Source organism: Misgurnus anguillicaudatus, chromosome 2 (genome assembly GCF_027580225.2).
Source record: "Misgurnus anguillicaudatus chromosome 2, ASM2758022v2, whole genome shotgun sequence".
Classification (NCBI taxonomy): domain Eukaryota; kingdom Metazoa; phylum Chordata; class Actinopteri; order Cypriniformes; family Cobitidae; genus Misgurnus; species Misgurnus anguillicaudatus.
The window spans coordinates 50,100,989-50,120,401 of NC_073338.2; the positions used below are offsets into that span (position 1 = coordinate 50,100,989).

Here is a 19,413-nt window from a genome sequence, read left to right on the forward strand (position 1 = left end):
TTGACAAAATTCGGTGCATCCTTACTGGGGACCCAATTATAGCACTTCAATGAAAGTTTGGGAGGAGCATGTTCAGATAATTATACACAGGTGGAAACACTCAGCAATCAACCATGAGAGGCTACATATAAGGTGTGTTCGACTTCATGCGGCGCTGCGCAGACCGATCGGTGGCTGATTTGAAGCAGTGCATTCTGGTTAGTAATTTTATCAGACTTAAGCTGGCGCTGCAGACACGTGACTGTGACTTATGGTTTTAAAGAACCGCGAGAGCGATTCGAGATCAGCCGCCGGAGTCAGCCAGCACAGCTCGCAAAGAGGAGCTGCACGGGCTGTAATGACGACACACAGAGATGGGCATAAATACATGGAAATGTATTTCAAATACAAATACAAAATACTGTGTCGAAAAATGTATTTAAATACAAAATACTGTGAGGAAAAATGTATTTAAATACAAATACAGTATTTTGTATTTTGAAAATACACAAAATACATGTAATATTGATTCAGTACAAGTATCCCTATTAGGCTGAAATCTATCTGGGTCTATTTCTGAATGCCAAAAAGCATTTAGATGTGTGCAACTGCTTAGAAACTTTCAATTTATTTTACGTACCTCTTGCTTTCCCTTGCCCTGTAGGAAATAAAAAACTAGAAAAAAAACTTGGTAACACTTTACTTGAAGCGGTGTGCATAAGAATGACATGACACCTTCATAATCATAACATGACACGAAGATTTTATGCACATTTATGACAACACAAGTGTCATTTACTCAATTATGTAATTTTTCATGTGAAGATGACATTGTTTGAGATGTCTTTGTTATGACAACTCGACATAAACCAATACAACACAACTTGTTATAAATCATAAACAATAATTAGCAAACTTAAGAAACTACCTAGCTTTGATGTCAAGTTGTCATGACAAAGACAAAGAAAGACATCTTTGCAATAAAAATGACATAATTGAACAAATAACACTTAATGACATGTTGTCATAAACGTCCATAAAATCTCCTTCATATTCATGACACGCATCATGTCATGATTATGAATGTCAGCCTTATGAACACCCATTCAAGTAAAGTGATGTTTTATAAAAACATCATAAAAACTTTTTCATGTGTCTTCGACCCACAACCTAAACAGTTTATATGTGAAGAAATCCACGTATTTGACAAGTGTTTGACAAATTATTCGGCAAACTACTTTCTCTCATCGCTGCTTTTTGATGGTTTTGAGAACAATTACTCACAAGTCGCCCTCTGTCATTTACAGAATTATACAACAGAGAGCACGTCAAACATAAAAGTCTTGTAGGTTTACTGAGGAGCCTGCAGGTTCAGCAGGTTCACGCTGTAGAGTAGAGCCATGCGAATTGCAAAAGTATAAACAAGCCTTCAACTACACAAAGCTAAAAAGAAATCAGCAACTGTGTGCTGATTCCACCACTTGCCGCGTCACGTGTGAAAGGGCCTTTAAAGGAAAACACCACAGTTTTTCAATATTTTATGTTCTTACCTCAACTTAGATGAATGAATACATGCCTATCTTTTTTCAATATGTGCACTTCATCTTTGCACAGCGTGTCATGAATGTGTTAGCATTTAGACTAGTCCCATTTATTCCTTAGGATCCAAACAGGAAAGAATTTAGAAGCCATCAAACACTTCCATGTTTTTCCCATTCAAAGACCGTTACATGAGTAGTTACAAGTATGGTGGCACAAAATAAAACGTGATTTTTAAGTGAATAAAAAATGAGAACTATATTGTATGGCAGAAGAGCACTTAGTTTGCAGCACTTCGACCTCTGGCGCAGTAACATCATCACTACTGTAAAGATGTTACTGCGCGCTGAGGTAGAAATACTGCAAACTATGTGCTCTTTCTCCATGCATTGAAAATAGATAGTTATGTATTAATTCGTCTAAATTGAGGTAATAACATGGTTAAATATTGAAAAATGGTGGTTTTCCTTTAAGTCAAAAATGTAGGCCTATTTGTCAGCGTTCCACACTCTGTCTCAGTCGTGTAACTGCAACGTGCAACTGCCTGCCAACGTGCAAGTGTGAATTTGAATTTCCTTTCGCTACAGTTATAATAACACAAATCACATCACACCCAATAATTCAATCGCCCTTGCTTTTATTCCCACTCCAACATTTTAGTTATTGCCCACTAAAAGCTGCACAGATATATTTGCTTACCAGAATTCTGGTGTCTGGTCTGAACTAGTTGATGCATGAAAACAGCACCCTGACTGGTTGACTGGCTAAAAGTATTTTGAGTATTTTAAAAATACAAAAATACTCATCTTAAACGTATTTAAATACAAATTACATTTCATTTTTTCAAAGGCTTTAAAATACAAAATACTATTTTGTATTTCAAATATGTATTTGAAATACATGTATTTGAAATACTGCCCATCCCTGACGACACAGCTGTTTCACGATTGGTCAAATTCACCACATGACAACAATCACGTGTGTTTCATGTTTATTTTCACGCCCTCAGTTCCACAAATACTCACAAATCTGTATTTTTATAACAGTTAAAGCTCTTTTCATGTAGTCGCGATGTTATATTGTGCCATCTTCATCAAAATAAAATGGATAAAAAACGTAGACCCCACTACATTGGTAGTTAAATAAGATATGCTTATGTTAAACTTTATTTAACTTTAACTTACAAATGATGTTTACTGCGATAAAGCAAGCAAATGCCACGTGATCAGCCATGCCTGACGTAAATGCAGCAAACTACGGGAACCACAGAGTGTCCGACTTCATGTCTCCGTATTCATCTCCTCCCCGCCTGCACGTGGCTAATCTCGCCGATCAGCTACATCCAGCCATAGCTGATGTCGAACACACCTATTGACTCAGCAGTCTTACCTCGATCTGTTTACAGTTTGCAGCATCCCCCCACCACCCCTTCTCCACACTTCTAGTCCTAAAAACCACTTACACGTGTGTGTGTTGGGGGGGTGGTACTCTGGGTTCGGGCCAAGTCCGAGCTTGAAGCCCTCCCCTGGACACAACGCCAAACACGCATTCAAAATTACTCTATAAATTATATGTAAGTGTGAACTCGTGAAACATGGAAAAAGTCTGATTTTCATGTTATGTCTCCTTTAATGATTTTATGGTACTGGGACATTTTTGTGCAATTCAGACATTAATTAACTTTAGTGATGGTCTTTAAACATATTGTAAGAAATGTTTAGTATAAATCCATAGTTGTATATTCAGCATTGTATATTTGGGATTAAACTAATGTCAAATTAAATGCCAAAATTAAAGTGAATTGAGATTCATTTTAAATTCAGACCCATACATTTAAGTAGATTGTATAACATTTTATTTATAGCGGTTTATACACATAAAAGAATCCTCACGGCTGTAGATGAATAATATTAACTGTGAATAACTACTGTACAGCTACCTCTGTTTGACAGGACAAAATACAATTATTAAAATATAACATTACAATCAGTTATTTAAAATTACTAATTAGTAAATGAAAGACTTATTATTTCTTTGTTGTTGATTCATCATGTTCAGACTTCTAATGTAGCTCTTTCAACAACACCACAGACACAGGTCGTTCTTTAAACGGGCGTTTATTCTTGAAACTTGTAGCGTTCACGCCGTGAGAACTGCAAATGAGTATTTTATCAATACATCAGCATATGATCACACAGTTTTCTCATAATAAACTTAACAAACACATTGAATATGTCACAAATACCTCGTTGGCTGCTTGGTTGCGAAAGAGGTCTTATAGTCCTTAAAGCTGCATGATCTTCTTGTAGATCTTTTACAATATAATAAACTTTAAAGTGCAATACACGCGGACAATCACAAACGTCCGCTTATCGTCAGTACATCGCGGCAACTAGAAAGATCGTCACTTCCGCCGAACGTGACGCATTTGCGCCTTACATTTAAAGTGAACTTAATCAATTTACAATACATCACATTTTACTTAACTAACATTTTAACTCATTACTTAAAGTGCATTTGAGGAAATAACTGAAAACATAAACACATTAATTACAAAACAAATTATAAAAACAAAATGCATATTTATAATACAGTAGCTATGTAAAATTAGTGAATGACAACAGTTACATCTAATATGACAAAATTATTTGTAGACTCTCTGTATCATCTATATTGTTAGATCACACAGTTTCACTGATCCATAAACAACATAAAACCCAGGATAGAGAGGTTTAGTGAATGTGGTGTTGACTCTGTGGATGAGGGTCATTGTGTCAGAGACGCTGTAGAAGGACAGAGATCCTGAACTGTGATCCACATAAACTCCTATTCTAGAAGATCTGGACACTACAGGGAGTTCAGTCTTAATCTTATTGTGCCAGAATGAACAACTGGAGTCACAGCAGCACAAACTCCAGGACTGATCATTAAATCCAAACAAAGACTCTTTACCTCCCTTCCTGCTGATGCTCTTATATGACACTGATATAAACACTCGACCTCTCCACTCAATCTCCCAGTAACAGCGTCCACACAAACTCTCACTACACAACACCTGAGGATAACCATCAAATCGGTCTGAATGATCAGGATACTGGACTGTGTAAGTGTCAGTAATCACTTTGTTCCCCTCAGACAGACGGAGATATTTATGTGCTGTGTTTGGATCTGCAGTGAAGTGATGATAATCTGATGGAGACAAATCAAAAACATCATTTGTATGTAAAACTGTACATTTTAATAATTACAATAAAACGTCAAGTCTTATTTATTTTAGTTTTTGAAGACTGTCAACGTGTTAAGAAGTGAACAGAGATCATTTAGCCTACAGTATAGACAGAATCTAATCTGATTGTTTTACTGTTATATTCATCATAATGTGTGTGTAAAAGGTTTGTGAATGTGTGAACATTGTTAAAGTCCCTCTTTTCTGTAGTTGTACACTTTAAATATAATTTGTTATTTTATTTAAGTGTGGATCATTTTTGTTTATAGAAAAACTTAATGGCTTATGAAATTTAAATATTAAATGAGAAACTTGATTTATGAACTGCTATTTGATCTCACAGTTATGTTTCATTGTGGGCGAGCACAGTTATTTATTTTCTGTTTATTCTGCACATTCAGTTTGATTCATGAGTATTAATATAGAGGACTTTAAAATGACTGAAATGCAGATTATCACTGTTCATGTCTTTATCAGCATCAGTGTGTTTATTTGTTGTTTGAGACTCACATTTTAGGAACTGCTCTCTGGTCTCAGGTTCAGGAGTAAATTTATCATATATCTTCTCTATCTTTTCTCTACAGAAATCCTCCAGTTTTTCTCTTAGATGAGACAAAGATTTTTCTACATCATCAAAAGGGGGAAAAGAGCTGACAGTGATGTTGAGTGAGTCTGAAGATTCAAGAGAAGTAGAGAGAGACTGGAAACTCTACACAAACACAAACATAAACTCATGACACTGAAACATTTCATAGAAAATATCATCTGAGTAAAACATGCTCTTCACTTCCTAAAGATCACTGATCTCTGTTACCTGGAGGAAATGGATGTGATCATCTGTGTGTGAAAGCTGCTCCAGCTCAGCGTCTCTCCTCCTCAGATCATCAATCTCCTGCTCCAGTCGCTTCAAGAGTCCTTCAGCTTCACTCACTGCAGTCTTTTCCTGATCTCTGATCAGCTGTGTCACCTCAGATCGTCTTCTCTCAATGGTTTGGATCAGTTGAGTAAAGATCCTCTCAGTGTCGTCCACTGCTGTCTGTGCAGAGCGCTGTTAGGACACACAGAGAGAGGAGCATTAGAATCAGCAGCATTCATTCAGCTCTTACTGGTACATCACACAGTCTGTTACACACAGTGAACTTCAGTGAAAGTCATCCAGCACTGAACTCCTCACTGACTGATTGGATGAGAGTCTTAACTGAGTCTGAAACAGATCTGAAACAGCAGACAGCAGTTGTTCTTCTGATCAAAACTATCACCTTATGAGTCTCCACAACATCTCTCAGCTCCTGAAGCTTCTTCTGACTCTCCTGGATTCTCTGATGATATTTTCTCTGCGTCTCCTTCAGTTCTTTCTGTTGGATGTGGAAATGATAATTAAATAGATAAAGTGATTTTTTACCAGTTAAACTGATTAAATTATCACATCTCTTACCTGTTTCTCAGTCCTCTCTGCTGCAGCTGATACAGTTTTATGTTCATTGTGTTCATCCACCATACACAGATAACATATACAGAGCTGATCAGTTTTACAGTAAATCTCTAAAAGTTTCTCATGTTGAGGGCAGATCATCTGCTGAAGTCGTCCAGTGACGTCTATCACTTTGTGTCTCTTTCCTTTGAATAAATTCTCATGTTGTTCAAAGTGAGTTTGACAGTAAGAGTTCAGACACACCAGACAGGACTTGACAGCTTTGTGTTTTCTCTCAGTACAGACGTCACACTTCACATCTTCAGCATAACTGTGATCAGGACGAGCAGCTTGTAGTTTTGTCTTCTTCAGTATCTCCACCACTTCAGCCAGCATGGTGCTTTTATTTAAATCAGGTCTTGTATTGAAGGTCTGTCTGCATTGAGGGCAGCTGTAGTTTCTCTTCTGATCGTCTTGATTCCAGTAGTTTGTAATACAGCTCATACAGTAACTGTGTCCACAGGGAATGGTCACTGGATCCTTCAGTAAATCCAGACAGATTGAACAGATGAACTGATCCTGAATCACTGATATACTCGCTTCTGCCATTTCACTGTATGTTCACACAGAAAGAAAGACGAAACACACAACAGCCCATCAGTTTCAGTTTCTCTGACTTCAAGTATTTCCTGGTTGTGTTTATGAAACGTGTGCAAACAGTCATATAATAAACAAGTCCACTAGATGTCAGTCTCATACAGAAAGTCACAGTCTGAAAAACAGAATGAAAATGCTCTGCCTTGATGTATGAATGGAAGAAAACAATGACAGATTTTTCATTTTTGTGTGAAATAATTCCTTACAGTTAATAGCAGATCAAATCCCTCTGATGTGTGCCAAACCGCCAGTCACCCCACCTTTCCTCATTAGACATCAGGTGCAACTAATTTGAAATCTGTTGCGCGCACCTGGACCAGATAACGCAATGTACCGTTGCTATTGTTTGTGTTTGCACCTGACCTGACGTGACGGCGGACTGCAGTGCTGGCTCAAATAAACTTTATGAGCGAGTAGTATTAAAGCCTGATGCCTATTTTAAACACTGTGTGGGATTGGCTACCTGACAGCCGGTAAGTCAAGCTTGAAGCGGGTGCATCAATTGACCTATGGCTAAACCACGCCCCTAAACGCGATGAGCCAATCACAGTGCGCTAGCTAACCCAATGTTCTCTGCTTTCACGTCCATTGAAATGCATTGCAGTTAGTCAGTTTTCATTCGTTTTTAATATGTTTTTTCTTGTCATTTTGAGTTTAAAATGGTCAAACGGTGTGTATGGTTACATACAACTCCGACACTAGGTATCCCGAGATGCTGGGTGACGTGGTGTATTTTTTTACTCTTTCCCAAGCCAAATCTCAACCGAAATAAGTGTTTGCTCTGGATTAAGTGTGGTAAACCACAACCCCAACTAAACGTGGATAAATTAAACAAGGATGTCTACATCTGTTCTAAGCTAAGTCAACAATTTGAACGTTATTTTTAACATCTCTAACGTAACGTTAGCCTAAAATTCGAAAACTTTCTAACTGCGTTGTACATGTCACTTAGCTTCATTAACGTACTGTAGCACCAAACTAACGGATAGGTACTCTTGGTAACAATGATATAAAGGCTTGTCCTGAAAACGTATGCAACTTAGACCTGTAAGTTACATATTTAATTTGATCATGATGGCAACGAGATGCGATTTATTGCGTTTACACTGTGACCTGTAAATTCTTGAGTGGAGCTGAAGCTTTTCGTCGACCTTTAACAATAAAATGATTAATATAACCCTCCAATGCTAATTCCGGTTTGGTGACTTTGAGATGATAGTCTTTCTGTCTCCAAAAATCATGAATTGCCTCCTGTGAAATGTCTCCTCCTCTTTATTTATCCATGAGCACACCTATGGATATGTTAAAGAGGACTATGCAATGATGACTCTTTCTGCTCCTGCTGGTTCTAGACGTAGCTCCCTGTGAAGACCGTGAAATCTCCTTTTAAGCTGACCAATCGTTTTTTCAATAATTACTCTAGTTTTTGTTAGAGCAGTGTTGTATCTCTCCTGCAATAGGAAAAAGAACTACTTTTACTAATTGTATGCCTCTTTATTTATCCATAAACAACTAAAACGGAAGTAAATTAATTTTGCCTGTGCATCTCTTACTGGATTCCTGATAGGTGTCATCAGCCATGAACGAAGAAGAATAGAGTTAACATTTTCTAACATCTTCAGAACTAAAACACTTTGCCATTTTTTCCCAGTGCCTACAATGAAGCCGTAAAATGGAGAAAATCTATTTCATGTTCCTAAACTTTTATCTTAAAATATTGCGGTTAGCCATGATATCCCATTTAAAGCCACAAGGGACATGCACACACAGACGCGCGCACACACACACACACACATGCTGGGTTATTTTCAACCCAGTGTTGGGTCAAAAAGGGAAAAACCCAAACTTTTGGGTTGTAATTTTACCTATTTTGGGTTTTTTAACCCCTTCGATCAAATCTAAACATTTTCTAAGTTAATTTAATTTATAGACTGTGGCCGTCCTTCTTTTGACCAAGGGTTTTATAATGTGTGTGTGAATTTAATGTGTTTTGGTATAGTTATAGTTTGGTATAGTTATAGTTGTTTTCTGTTTTTTTACACAAACGGAGGACTAAATCTAAAAATTGTGTCAATCTACATTACGTAATGCAATTTTACAGGTTAAACATAAGGATTATGACTTTAACCTTTAATATTACTTCACTGAAAAAAAAATATTATGTGCCCTAGTAAATTAACTTAAAAAAGGTAAATTCTATAAAAAAAGTAAAAATTAAAAATTTGTAAAAAGTAAAAATAGCATAAAAGTAATTCTAAAGTAACACATTATTGAGTAAATTTAACCTAATTTTATGTACAATTTTTATTTAAAAATGTAAAATTCACCCAAATTTGTAAGAAGGAAATTAATTTAATAATTTTGTGTTGAAACTACTTTAATTATTTAATTAAATATAACAAACTAGGCAGTAGATTTGTACATCCTAGCATGCTTTGCATGGGACTGCATTTGGAGAGTAAATTTTGAAATTAAATGCTATTTTATGCGTTTTTAACAAAAAAGAAAGACGTCTTAGTGTTTAATGTTCAATTATCTTTCAGATTTAGAAAGAGTGGTGCTTGTGTATAGACAATACTTGCTGTCTTCCAGCTACTTTAGTCTGGTAGGAAGGGGGGGTTCACCTGCACCCGAAAGGTATATTTTTTTAACCTAGTTTTTTGTAATCCTTAAGGTGTCTAGAAAAGGAATTTTGATGTTCCCCATGCAAATTATTGTCCCATGTGTGATTTTTTTGTATCATCTTTTGTGACCGTGCTTGATATTCGGCTGTGAAAAATGTAAACTTTAAATCTACATAGAATCTGAACAATACATCCTACAGACACAATCCACCCCATTTTCTCTTAATCTTTGCATAAGGAATTGATAGATATGAGGATTGTCATGATTAGATGATGTATGGTGCATTAAAACTCAAATAAACACAAATAATTAAAAAAAATCTGTGACCTTGGATCAGTGGAACTTCTCCCCTATGGACCCTATTGATATATGTTTTCTAACTTTTGTATTTTTACAGTCTTTAGGATGTCTAAGAAGCAAGTGTTGATGATCCCTACTTAAAATATTGTCACATGTTGATCCAACTGAACATCTTCCATAATAAGGAGTTACTATTCAAACCGTTATTTTGTTATTATATTTCTAGAAACAAAAGAGAAAACCACTCATATAGTCAAATATGTGTATATATAGGGTATAACAAATCCCCATTAGAATAAACTGAAATAGAAAAAAGTGATTTTAATCAAAGGTCAAAAGGTCAAGGGCAATGAAGTCTATTCATCAAATATGCGTTCTTCAGCAATCTTGCCTTCTCGTGTCCTCGCTCTACGTCATCATTAACAGTCGAAGTTCATTCCAATTCTCAAGAACGCAAGTATAGAGGACGCATGAAAATACTCGGATGTGTTCTTGATATCGAGGATGTATCGAGTGCAGACTTGCGCGCTGAAATCACTTTACGCCCCAGAAGTCATTGCGGCATAACAATGGCAGAGGTCAGGTGACCAACAGGAAGATGGCACACATCTCAATTCTCATAAGTGCGTTCTGTGTTCTCGCGACCTTCTGAGTTCGTTCTTCCGAGGTCGCCTGGCAAGTTCAATCTCCACAAGGACGCAAGTCCGTTCTTTGCGTTCTTGGAATTGAGAAACAGCCCAGGTCTTCATAATCGATCTCTTGCTCCTCGTCGTCTTCACCATCTCCATTCATCTCCTCGACTGTTTCCTCCAGCAAGCCAGTGAGTGAAGTGGGGAGGATAGGTCCACAAGACCACACTGGTTCCAGAGTACCCTCTTCAGTCTTTTCCCAGCCTCGGCCAGGATCATGGGGCTTGGGACACCAGAATATCGGTGTGGCTGCTCTCTTGTAGATGGCCAGACGGTGGTTGACACAGTTGATGTGCGGGACCAGGTTGTCTCTGCAGGGCGGGAGCCCAGACAGATCCACCTTGGATCTGGTGGTAAGCGTCTCATCCTCTCCAATCATTCTTTTCAGCATGATTTTGAATATGAAATGAACTGCTTTGCCAAGCTGAAAGTTGGTTAGGAGAACTGTTTGAGGAGTTTTGCAGAAGTGACCTATGTATTGAGAAATGTGTCCTACAATCTGTAAAAGACTGTTATTGCCATTACATGCTACAGAATATCTGCCTTGAAAAAACTCACTTGAAGGCTGCATGGTACTTGGATTACTCTGCAGCTTTTTCAGAGACCCAACCTTCCCTTTGCCTCTAAAGGTACTTGTAAAGCTTTCCCTGTGAAGATGTAGAGGCCGAGTATTGTGCAGTAGTCTGCCCCCTTACATTCTGCCAGTTCGCTGACATTTAGGATCTGCCTGTGCTTTTCGATCCCAATGTCGACGTAGATGGTCAGCGGGACGGATTGGGCGTGGTGTAGGAGGATGAAGAAAATGTCTGTGTCTGCAGTCCTCACCACAGCCACCTTGTGCCCCAGTTGAGCGGCATACAGCAAGTACAGAACAACCCGGTTGTCAGTCTCTTCGTGGGTTGAATCCAACTGAGGTATCTCACATAGTCCTTCTTACATGGCCATCAGTGTGGTCCTTCAGATGAGACGTTAAACCAAGGTCCTGACTCTCTGTGGTCATTAAAAATCCCAGGATGTCTTTCGAAAAAGAGTAGGGGTGTGCCCCGGCATCCTGGCCAAACTTGCCCGTTGGCCTACTAATCATCCCCCCATACTAATTGGCTATATCACTCTGTCTCCTCTCCAATAATAAGCTGGTGTGTGATGGGTGTTCTGGCGCAATATGGCTGCCATCGCATCAATCAGGTGGATGCTGCACATTGGTGGTGGTTGAGGAGAATCCCCCTTTCATATGTAAATTGCTTTGAGTGCTGCCGGAAAGCGCTATATAAATGAAACTAATGATTATTATTCCTATTATTTGACACCATCATCTCTCTTGGATTTCTTTGTAGCAGGATTAAACTCTTCAGACTCACTATCATTTTCTTCCTTGTGTTTCTTTGACTTGGGCATGATTAGCAATGATCACCAACTAGCCAATTAGCTATTATAGTATAACAGTATTGACTTTATTTTTCCTTAATGTCTTCAAGGCAGCTTCAAACTTGGTAAAGAAGTATGTTTTTCAGACTCACCATCGATATCACTCTTCTCTTTTTTGAGGATGATTAGCATGCATCAATTGCAAAAAAAGAGAAGCTTGGAAGATGGGCCGGCACTGATACAGTGTGGCACTGGATTACTCCAAACAGCTTTTTTTGTATTTTGTGCTTGCTAAGTCTGGACTTTCTGAAGGCCTTCAGAGTTATTAACTTTCGACCACACTTATTGCTCTAAGTTTCAAATTGATTCCAATCTAAATAAAAAACTTGGCACAATATTTTAATGTGGAATATGTTTATCAGACACCTGAAGCATTACAAATATATACCAGTTTGAAAAAGACATTATGTAAATGTTCTTTTTTGCTTTTTTTGGAAATCCAGGGAGGCAACCAATATAGCCAGAAAAGACATACACGTGACAATATTTCAGGTGTGGATCATCAACTTTGTTTATTAGACATCTTACAGACTGTAAAAATACAAAAGTTAGGAGACATATATCAATAGGGTCCATAGGGGAGGAGTTCCAGTGATACAATGTCACAATTTTATTTAAATTTTTTTGTGTTTGTTTGGGTTTTTGTGCATTATACATCGTCTAATCATGACAATCCTCATATCTATCAATTCCTCACGCAAAGACGAAGAGGAAATGGGGTGGATTGTGTCTGTAGAATGTATTGTACAGATTCTATGTTGATTTAAAGTTTTCCTTTTTCACAGCCGAAAATCAAGCACGGCCCCAAAAGATGATACAAAAAATCACACATGGGACAATAGTTTGCATGGGGAACATCAAAATTCCTTTTCTAGACACCTTAAGGATTACAAAAAACTAGGTTAAAAAAATATACCTTTCGGGTGCAGGTGAACCCCCCCTTCCTACCCTACTACTTGGGTTCATTTGCTTTTGTTACAAATGGTGGGTAACATTACTGGCACTTTTGTTTGGGAGAGCAAAAATCTCTTAAAGTAAGAGTTGAAAATATTGGGATGCTTTATTTGTCTGAATATGAATGAAAGTTAATATAAAATAAGAGGATAAAAAACTATTGGAATAATCTTAATTTTAGTATGTAGAAGTTAAACCATTAAATTGATCTGGTTGCACATAATTAATTTCAGTGTACTGAACATAAAAAAAATCTACTCAAAATTGTTTAGCTAAAATAATGAATATAATTAATCTAAAATTACTTTTAAGTACAACCAACTTAAAATAAACTTAGATAAATTTATTTTGTGCAACTCCATTAAGTAAATTCAACATAACATTTTTTTTGTTGTCAAGTGTTTAAATCTTTCTCAACTAGGGGTCTTGGGCCTCAACAAACTTTCTAAAGATCATATTAAAAATACAAAAGCAAACACTGTAAGAAGTTTAAACAAACAAATGTTGTGGGGACCTTGAATCAGAAAGGTAAAGATTCACTGCAATAGAGAAGCACTAGATGGCAGCAGATGCTTGCCTAATATTTAAAATAATTTCTAATGCTCACTTCTATCAAAATATTGTTGTAAGTAAAATCTAGATTAAAATCAGGTATAATATACTGTAGACTTTGCAAAACCACACATATACAGTATAATTAACTTTATATTTTATTAGGCTAATTCATAAGATTATATCTGCATAAAGGATCATGGGGGGAGTGAAGTGACCAGTTGTACCCTTCGAAATTCGTCATTCCGAAGGGCTCTTTGAAGTGGCCAGTTGTTCTGCACAAAAATATTTAAAGGAAATTTCATTCTGTCAACATGTATGTCAAAATCTATAAATCAGTATAAAGTTAACTGATGTGAATAAATTACAGCAACGCTCAATTTAGTGTAGCGAGAAAAGAATGTTTAATAGAGACAGAAAAATGTCTGAGACATGCAGCACTAAAACCACAAATATAATAAAATAACTTCAGCTGACCTGCATGGTGGGTACACAAACATGAAATAAAGTACATTTTAACTACCCACAATGCATCTGAATATGGGAAGAGATATGGTTCACATCTTTCTACAGTCATTATTAGGATTTGTTGCTTGTGGTCAGGGCTCCAGTAACGTTAAAGGTTTTTGTTATTACATGAAAAGTGAAATATAGCCCTACTGTTATTGAAACAAGGATTTGTAAGAATTTGTAATTGCGTCTCAATAACATATACCGTGCACATTAATCCAGAAACATGCAATTGGGTGTGACATTTACTGTATATGACATTATAGAGTGCTGTAGGGATGATGTATTTTTTAAGGCATAAGGCATTTTAGCACTTCCATCACTTTTTTTTTACTCCTTGAATAAGAACTTGGGTTAACGTAAGCCCAAGATGTTTCCCATTTGAAAATACAGTAATACCCCCACTTGTAACTTTTAAAAGCTTTAAATGGGACATTTCACAAGACTTTTTATGTTTGTGAAGTTTTAGCTCTTTGTAGGTGTGAGCAAAAATTTACTGTTTCTGGGTGTGCCTTTTAAAATGGAAAAGAGCTGATTTAATGCAAACACTGATCACCATAATGGTGGTTTGTTGAAATTGAAACTCAATTGTGCTGTCAATTACAATTCTCTCTCATTCACTCTCTCTTTCTCTCTCCCTCTCTTTCTCAGGCCTAGTCCACACAGACAGGTATTTTTATAACCAGAGTTTTTCCTCCAAACAAAGTGGCATTTTAACATGTTATAATATATAATCTGATTAATTTTGAGCTAAAACTTCACATATGTACTCTGGAGACACCAAAGATATATTTTACATCTTAAAAAAAGTCTTGTAAAATGTCCCCTTTAATAAAGTTTTAAAGAGCTGTCGGAAGCTTGGTGGTGATGATGTTGACGTCAAGAAACCCGTTGTGTAGTTCTGATTTACAAATTACTAAATTACGAATATATATGCATATATTTATTACATATAAACATTCAATATATATTTAAAATGTATAAAAAATATATTCAATATATATTTAAAAATGTATAAATATTATATTAAAGAAATCAGTGCATAACCATCTGCCATGCTGAGCGTGGGATCTGTGTGTTTCAGATAGGGATGCGATGTTATTTTAGTCTCTGAATCAGAGATACAAGTCTTTCTCTGTGGAGCAATGCAGATTTACTCACAAAAGAAATTGTACCCGTTTTATAAATCAACCTCCACAATTGGCCAAAATTAACAACAACGACGGCCCACTCGATCAACAGAGACAAACATAACTAAAGAGAGATTGTGGAGCAAATGAGATTAGTCAGAATAATCAATGAGACACTGATGCACTGATCCCAGAGCAGATTTTCTGGCATGAAGAAGAGATTGGCCCAAATAGACAGGAAATGGCTGTTGACATCATCAGTCGAGGGGAGGACACAGATGGACTCTACACGGGAGACAAGCAGGTGATGGAGACTTAAATCTGAACAGACCGTCATAGCACCAATGAAACCTGATTTAATATTGAATATTGAATGCTTTCACAGCATAGAAATATTCATTTAGTTGGTTGTCATACTTTGCCACATAAATGAAAATATTTTTCAGAGTTTTACTACTTGGACAGAAACTTAGACGATAAGGGAGTACATATACAGTGGGGGCCGGTGACTTCTTTTTCAAGGGCGCACGATGTGAAGCTCTTCAAAACATGTATTTAGCCCGTCATATGTGTGGCTCGTCATGTTAAAATATGTTTTTGGTGTATCATGTCAAAATACTGTATGTGTTCGCCATGTCATGTGAACCTATTTGCATCATGCGTCACATCAAAATATGTGTTCAGCACGTGTCATGTCAAAATATGTGTTCAGGGCATCATGTGAGCCTATGAGCGTTACATGTCATTTCAAAATATGTGTTCGGCACGTCACGTGTGTGTCATTCGCCATATCAAAATATGTGTTTGGCTCATCATGTCAACCTATGTGCATCACGCGTCATGGCAAAATATGTGTTTGGCTCATCACGTCAACAATGTGCGTCACATTTCATGTCAAAATAGCAAGATACTCCCTTAATCTCATCTGCAATCAGAGATTAGTGTTAAATTAGTGTTAAGGGCTGGTTATACTCGCGCTTTGGTCCGCAACGCAAGCCTCCGCGGATCGCGCGCGCGTCTCACCAAACGGACGAGGCGTTTATAGTTAACGCGCTCGCCGTTGCACTATTTTTTAACCACCAGGCGGCGACGCGAGCAATAAAGTCAAAAACAAACACAAAGAAGAAGATAGAAGTCGTCGTCCGCTGGAACAACCCCAGTGCTTTTAACATTAGAGTTTGATATATATAAATATGAGAACATGAATAAAACAACAATCTTTTAAATATGTCTTTATTAAACATTATCATTTCATTAACGTTTTTACTAAACAAACAGTACAGACATCTTAAGAAGGTTTATATTTTATTCCTCATCCAGTGGTTCATTCAATACAAATAAGCCAAACATTCTGAATCATGTAAAATAATTCGTGTTTTAAACTGCAAAGTTTCCATACTTTACTTCCAGAGTGTCAGATAAATATATACATTGTTTTGCTTGGATTTATCAAAGAGATACGTCACAGGGTTGCCTGCTCGGACAGAATCGCCTCGAGTTCGGTCATTTTCGGATGCGGAGCCGCGCGGAAAGTTACAAAAAATGCCGTGCACAGCGCCACGCGAAATGGGGTCTCGCGCACCCAACGCGCGCGACCGCCCACTCCGCGTTGACGTCATTTTTGCCGCACGCACCAACGCGCTCTTGCGGACGCGGCGACCATAAACTAGGCTTTAAATTAGTGTCTTGCGGGGTTTTTTGAACGTGAGCATCTCTTTTATCATAAACCCTTTCGACCTGTGTGCAGCAGGGACGTATTTTGACATGATGTGTGATGCACATAGATTTACATGACACACTGAACACATATTTTGATTTCGCGCAAAGAAAAGAAGTCATCGGCCGCCAGTATGTTACTTCAACATTATTTCATGGCAATTCATATGAAGTATTTTACGAGGTGCGTAATTCTACGTGACTACGTTCAGTTTAATTCATTACATTATTTTTTTATCAAATGAATTAAACTGAAAAATAACTTGCATTACTTTTTAAAAAAAGTAACTCAAATATTAATGTGTTACTTTACACGTTACTACAGAAAAGTATTACATAATGCACGTTACTTGTAATGCGTTACCCTCTACAGTAATACATTTATAAGAATTAGCCAACTCGTAAAATATGTACAAATTCTTGTGAGATCAGGCTGGTTTTTGGACACACATCTTATAGGAATTCGTATCTATTTCATGTGATGGCTACTTCGTATTTATTGGTACGATCATATTTGTAAATTTTTATACGATTTGCTTTCTCCCATGATTTTGGGGTTAGGTTTCATTATTTTTTCCTCTAACTGTGGGTTCACACCAGCCACGTTTTAGGCATCAAATTTGCATCTACCGCGTCTAGTTTGCCGCTTGAACATTTTGAGTTTAGTCACTTCATTCGGGCGTGAAAGCCACGTGTGAAATTCTAGTCATTGAGACATTCACGTGGAAATTCACGTCATGGTAGGGGCTTCTGCAACTCTGCTCACTTTCTGTAATCACGTCACTACTAGAGCAAGCTCCTGATTGGTTAACGCGGCACGTTTTTCCGCCAAAGTTAAAATTTTTGAACTCACGCATTTCCCGCGCAATTCGCACAAACTAGACGGGTGAATGAGGCGGAATCGTGTCTACCACGCCACGCTAAACGCCTCATTCGCCGCGAGACCTCCAGATGCGTGTCAACGCATCTTCAAATTGACTTAAAGGGATAGTTCGGCCAAAAACGATATTAAACCCATTATTTACTCACCCCCAAGCTGTCCAAGTTGCATATGTCCATCGTTTTTCAGACAAACACATTTTCGGATATTTTAGAAAATATTTTAGATCTTTCTGTTGATTAAATGTAATGTTACGGGGTCCAGCAATAGTCCACGACCTTCAAGTCCAAAAAAAGTGCGTCCATCCTTCACAAATTAAATCCAAACGGCTCCAGGATGATAAACAAAGGTCTTCTGTGGGTAATCCGTGCGGTGTTGTTGTAGAAATATCCATATTTAAAATGTTATTAACGTAATTAAATACCTTCCGGTAGCGCCGCCATCTTAGAATCATCCGCATTCAGGATGAGAGCTTACGCAGCTTACAGCGGTTTCTCTGCTGCTGCTCTGTCCCCCGCCCTCCGAATTTGTCATACGTCACTAAGAAAAGTGCGTACACTACGCTAATACTCTCTCCTGAGTCTAAGATGGCGGCGCCACCGGAAGGTATTTAATTACGTTAATAACATTTTAAATATGGATATTTCTACAACAACACCGCACGGATTACCCTCAGAAGACCTTTGTTTATCATCCTGGAGCCGTTTGGATTTAATTTGTGAAGGATGGACGCACTTTTTTTGGACTTGAAGGTCGTGGACTATGGCTGGACCCTGTAATATTACATTTAATCAACAGAAAGATCTAAAATATTTTCTAAAATATCCGAAAATGTGTTTGTCTGGGAAGCGATGGACATATGCAACTTGGACGGCTTGGGGGTGAGTGGATCATGGGTTTAATATCGTTTTTGGCCGAACTATCCCTTTAAATTTAAAATCACTCACGCTTCTACCAGCGGCTGGTCTGAATGCAGCATAATTATTGTACATTTTTGTACAATTTACCGAAGTGCTTAGCCAACTCTTTAAATTTGAACAAATTTTTGTGAGAATGTTTTTGTCTGATTTGTTTTATACTTCATGATTTTCTAAATCCATAATGCAAAATGACGTTTAATGAAAAACTGTTTCCATGAGATAAATGTTACCCAGGACAACAAAACCAGTCATATGGGTCAATATTAAAATTGAGATTTATACATCATCTGAAAGCCGAATAAATAAGCTTTCCATTGATTTTATAAGAAAAATCCAAGGCACTCGAATGTTGTAAATATAGTTAAAAAGCCTTTTGAAAAGGCTTTTTAACTATATTTACAACATTCGAGTGCCTTGGATTTTTCTTATAAACTGATTAGCATTATCCCTTACATCCAAAGAGCACCGAGAAGAGCATTTTACACCCCATGTAGCACTTCTTTTGCATTTCTTTGCTTTGATGAAGCTTTCCATTGATGTATGGTTTGTAGGATAGGACAATATTTCCTATTTGATATCTGAGGGTGCAAAAAAAATCGAGGAAAAAAGCAACTGCATCCACTCACAAAAATAAAATGTACATTTACCATAAGAAATTTACAAAATATATTCATGGAGCATGATCGTTATTTAATATCCTAATAATTTTTTGGCATAAACGAAAAATCTATAATTTTGACTCATACAATGTATTGTTGGCTTTTGCTACATATATACTTCTGCGACTTAAGACTTAAGGTTTTGTAACGCAGGGTCCCAAATGACTTGCATAAAGAGTTGCTGATCACATTATCATGCATGTGTGTTTGAATTTCAAAGTAATGAAACAAACTTGACACA

General features: G+C 37.2%; 1 protein-coding gene across 1 annotated transcript; it reads right to left on the reverse strand.

Annotated features, from left to right (window-relative positions):
* Positions 1-1,951: 1,951 nt before the first annotated feature.
* On the reverse strand, positions 1,952-6,837 carry LOC129443186 (tripartite motif-containing protein 16-like). Its single transcript, XM_073857294.1, has 6 exons — positions 6,180-6,837; positions 6,004-6,099; positions 5,559-5,792; positions 5,255-5,453; positions 3,764-4,707; positions 1,952-3,671 (listed from the first exon to the last, which is right to left on the reverse strand). Exons 1-5 carry the CDS (start codon positions 6,762-6,764, stop codon positions 4,187-4,189), a joined length of 1,635 nt encoding a protein of 544 aa, XP_073713395.1. The 5' UTR covers positions 6,765-6,837; the 3' UTR covers positions 1,952-3,671; positions 3,764-4,186.
* Positions 6,838-19,413: the final 12,576 nt, after the last annotated feature.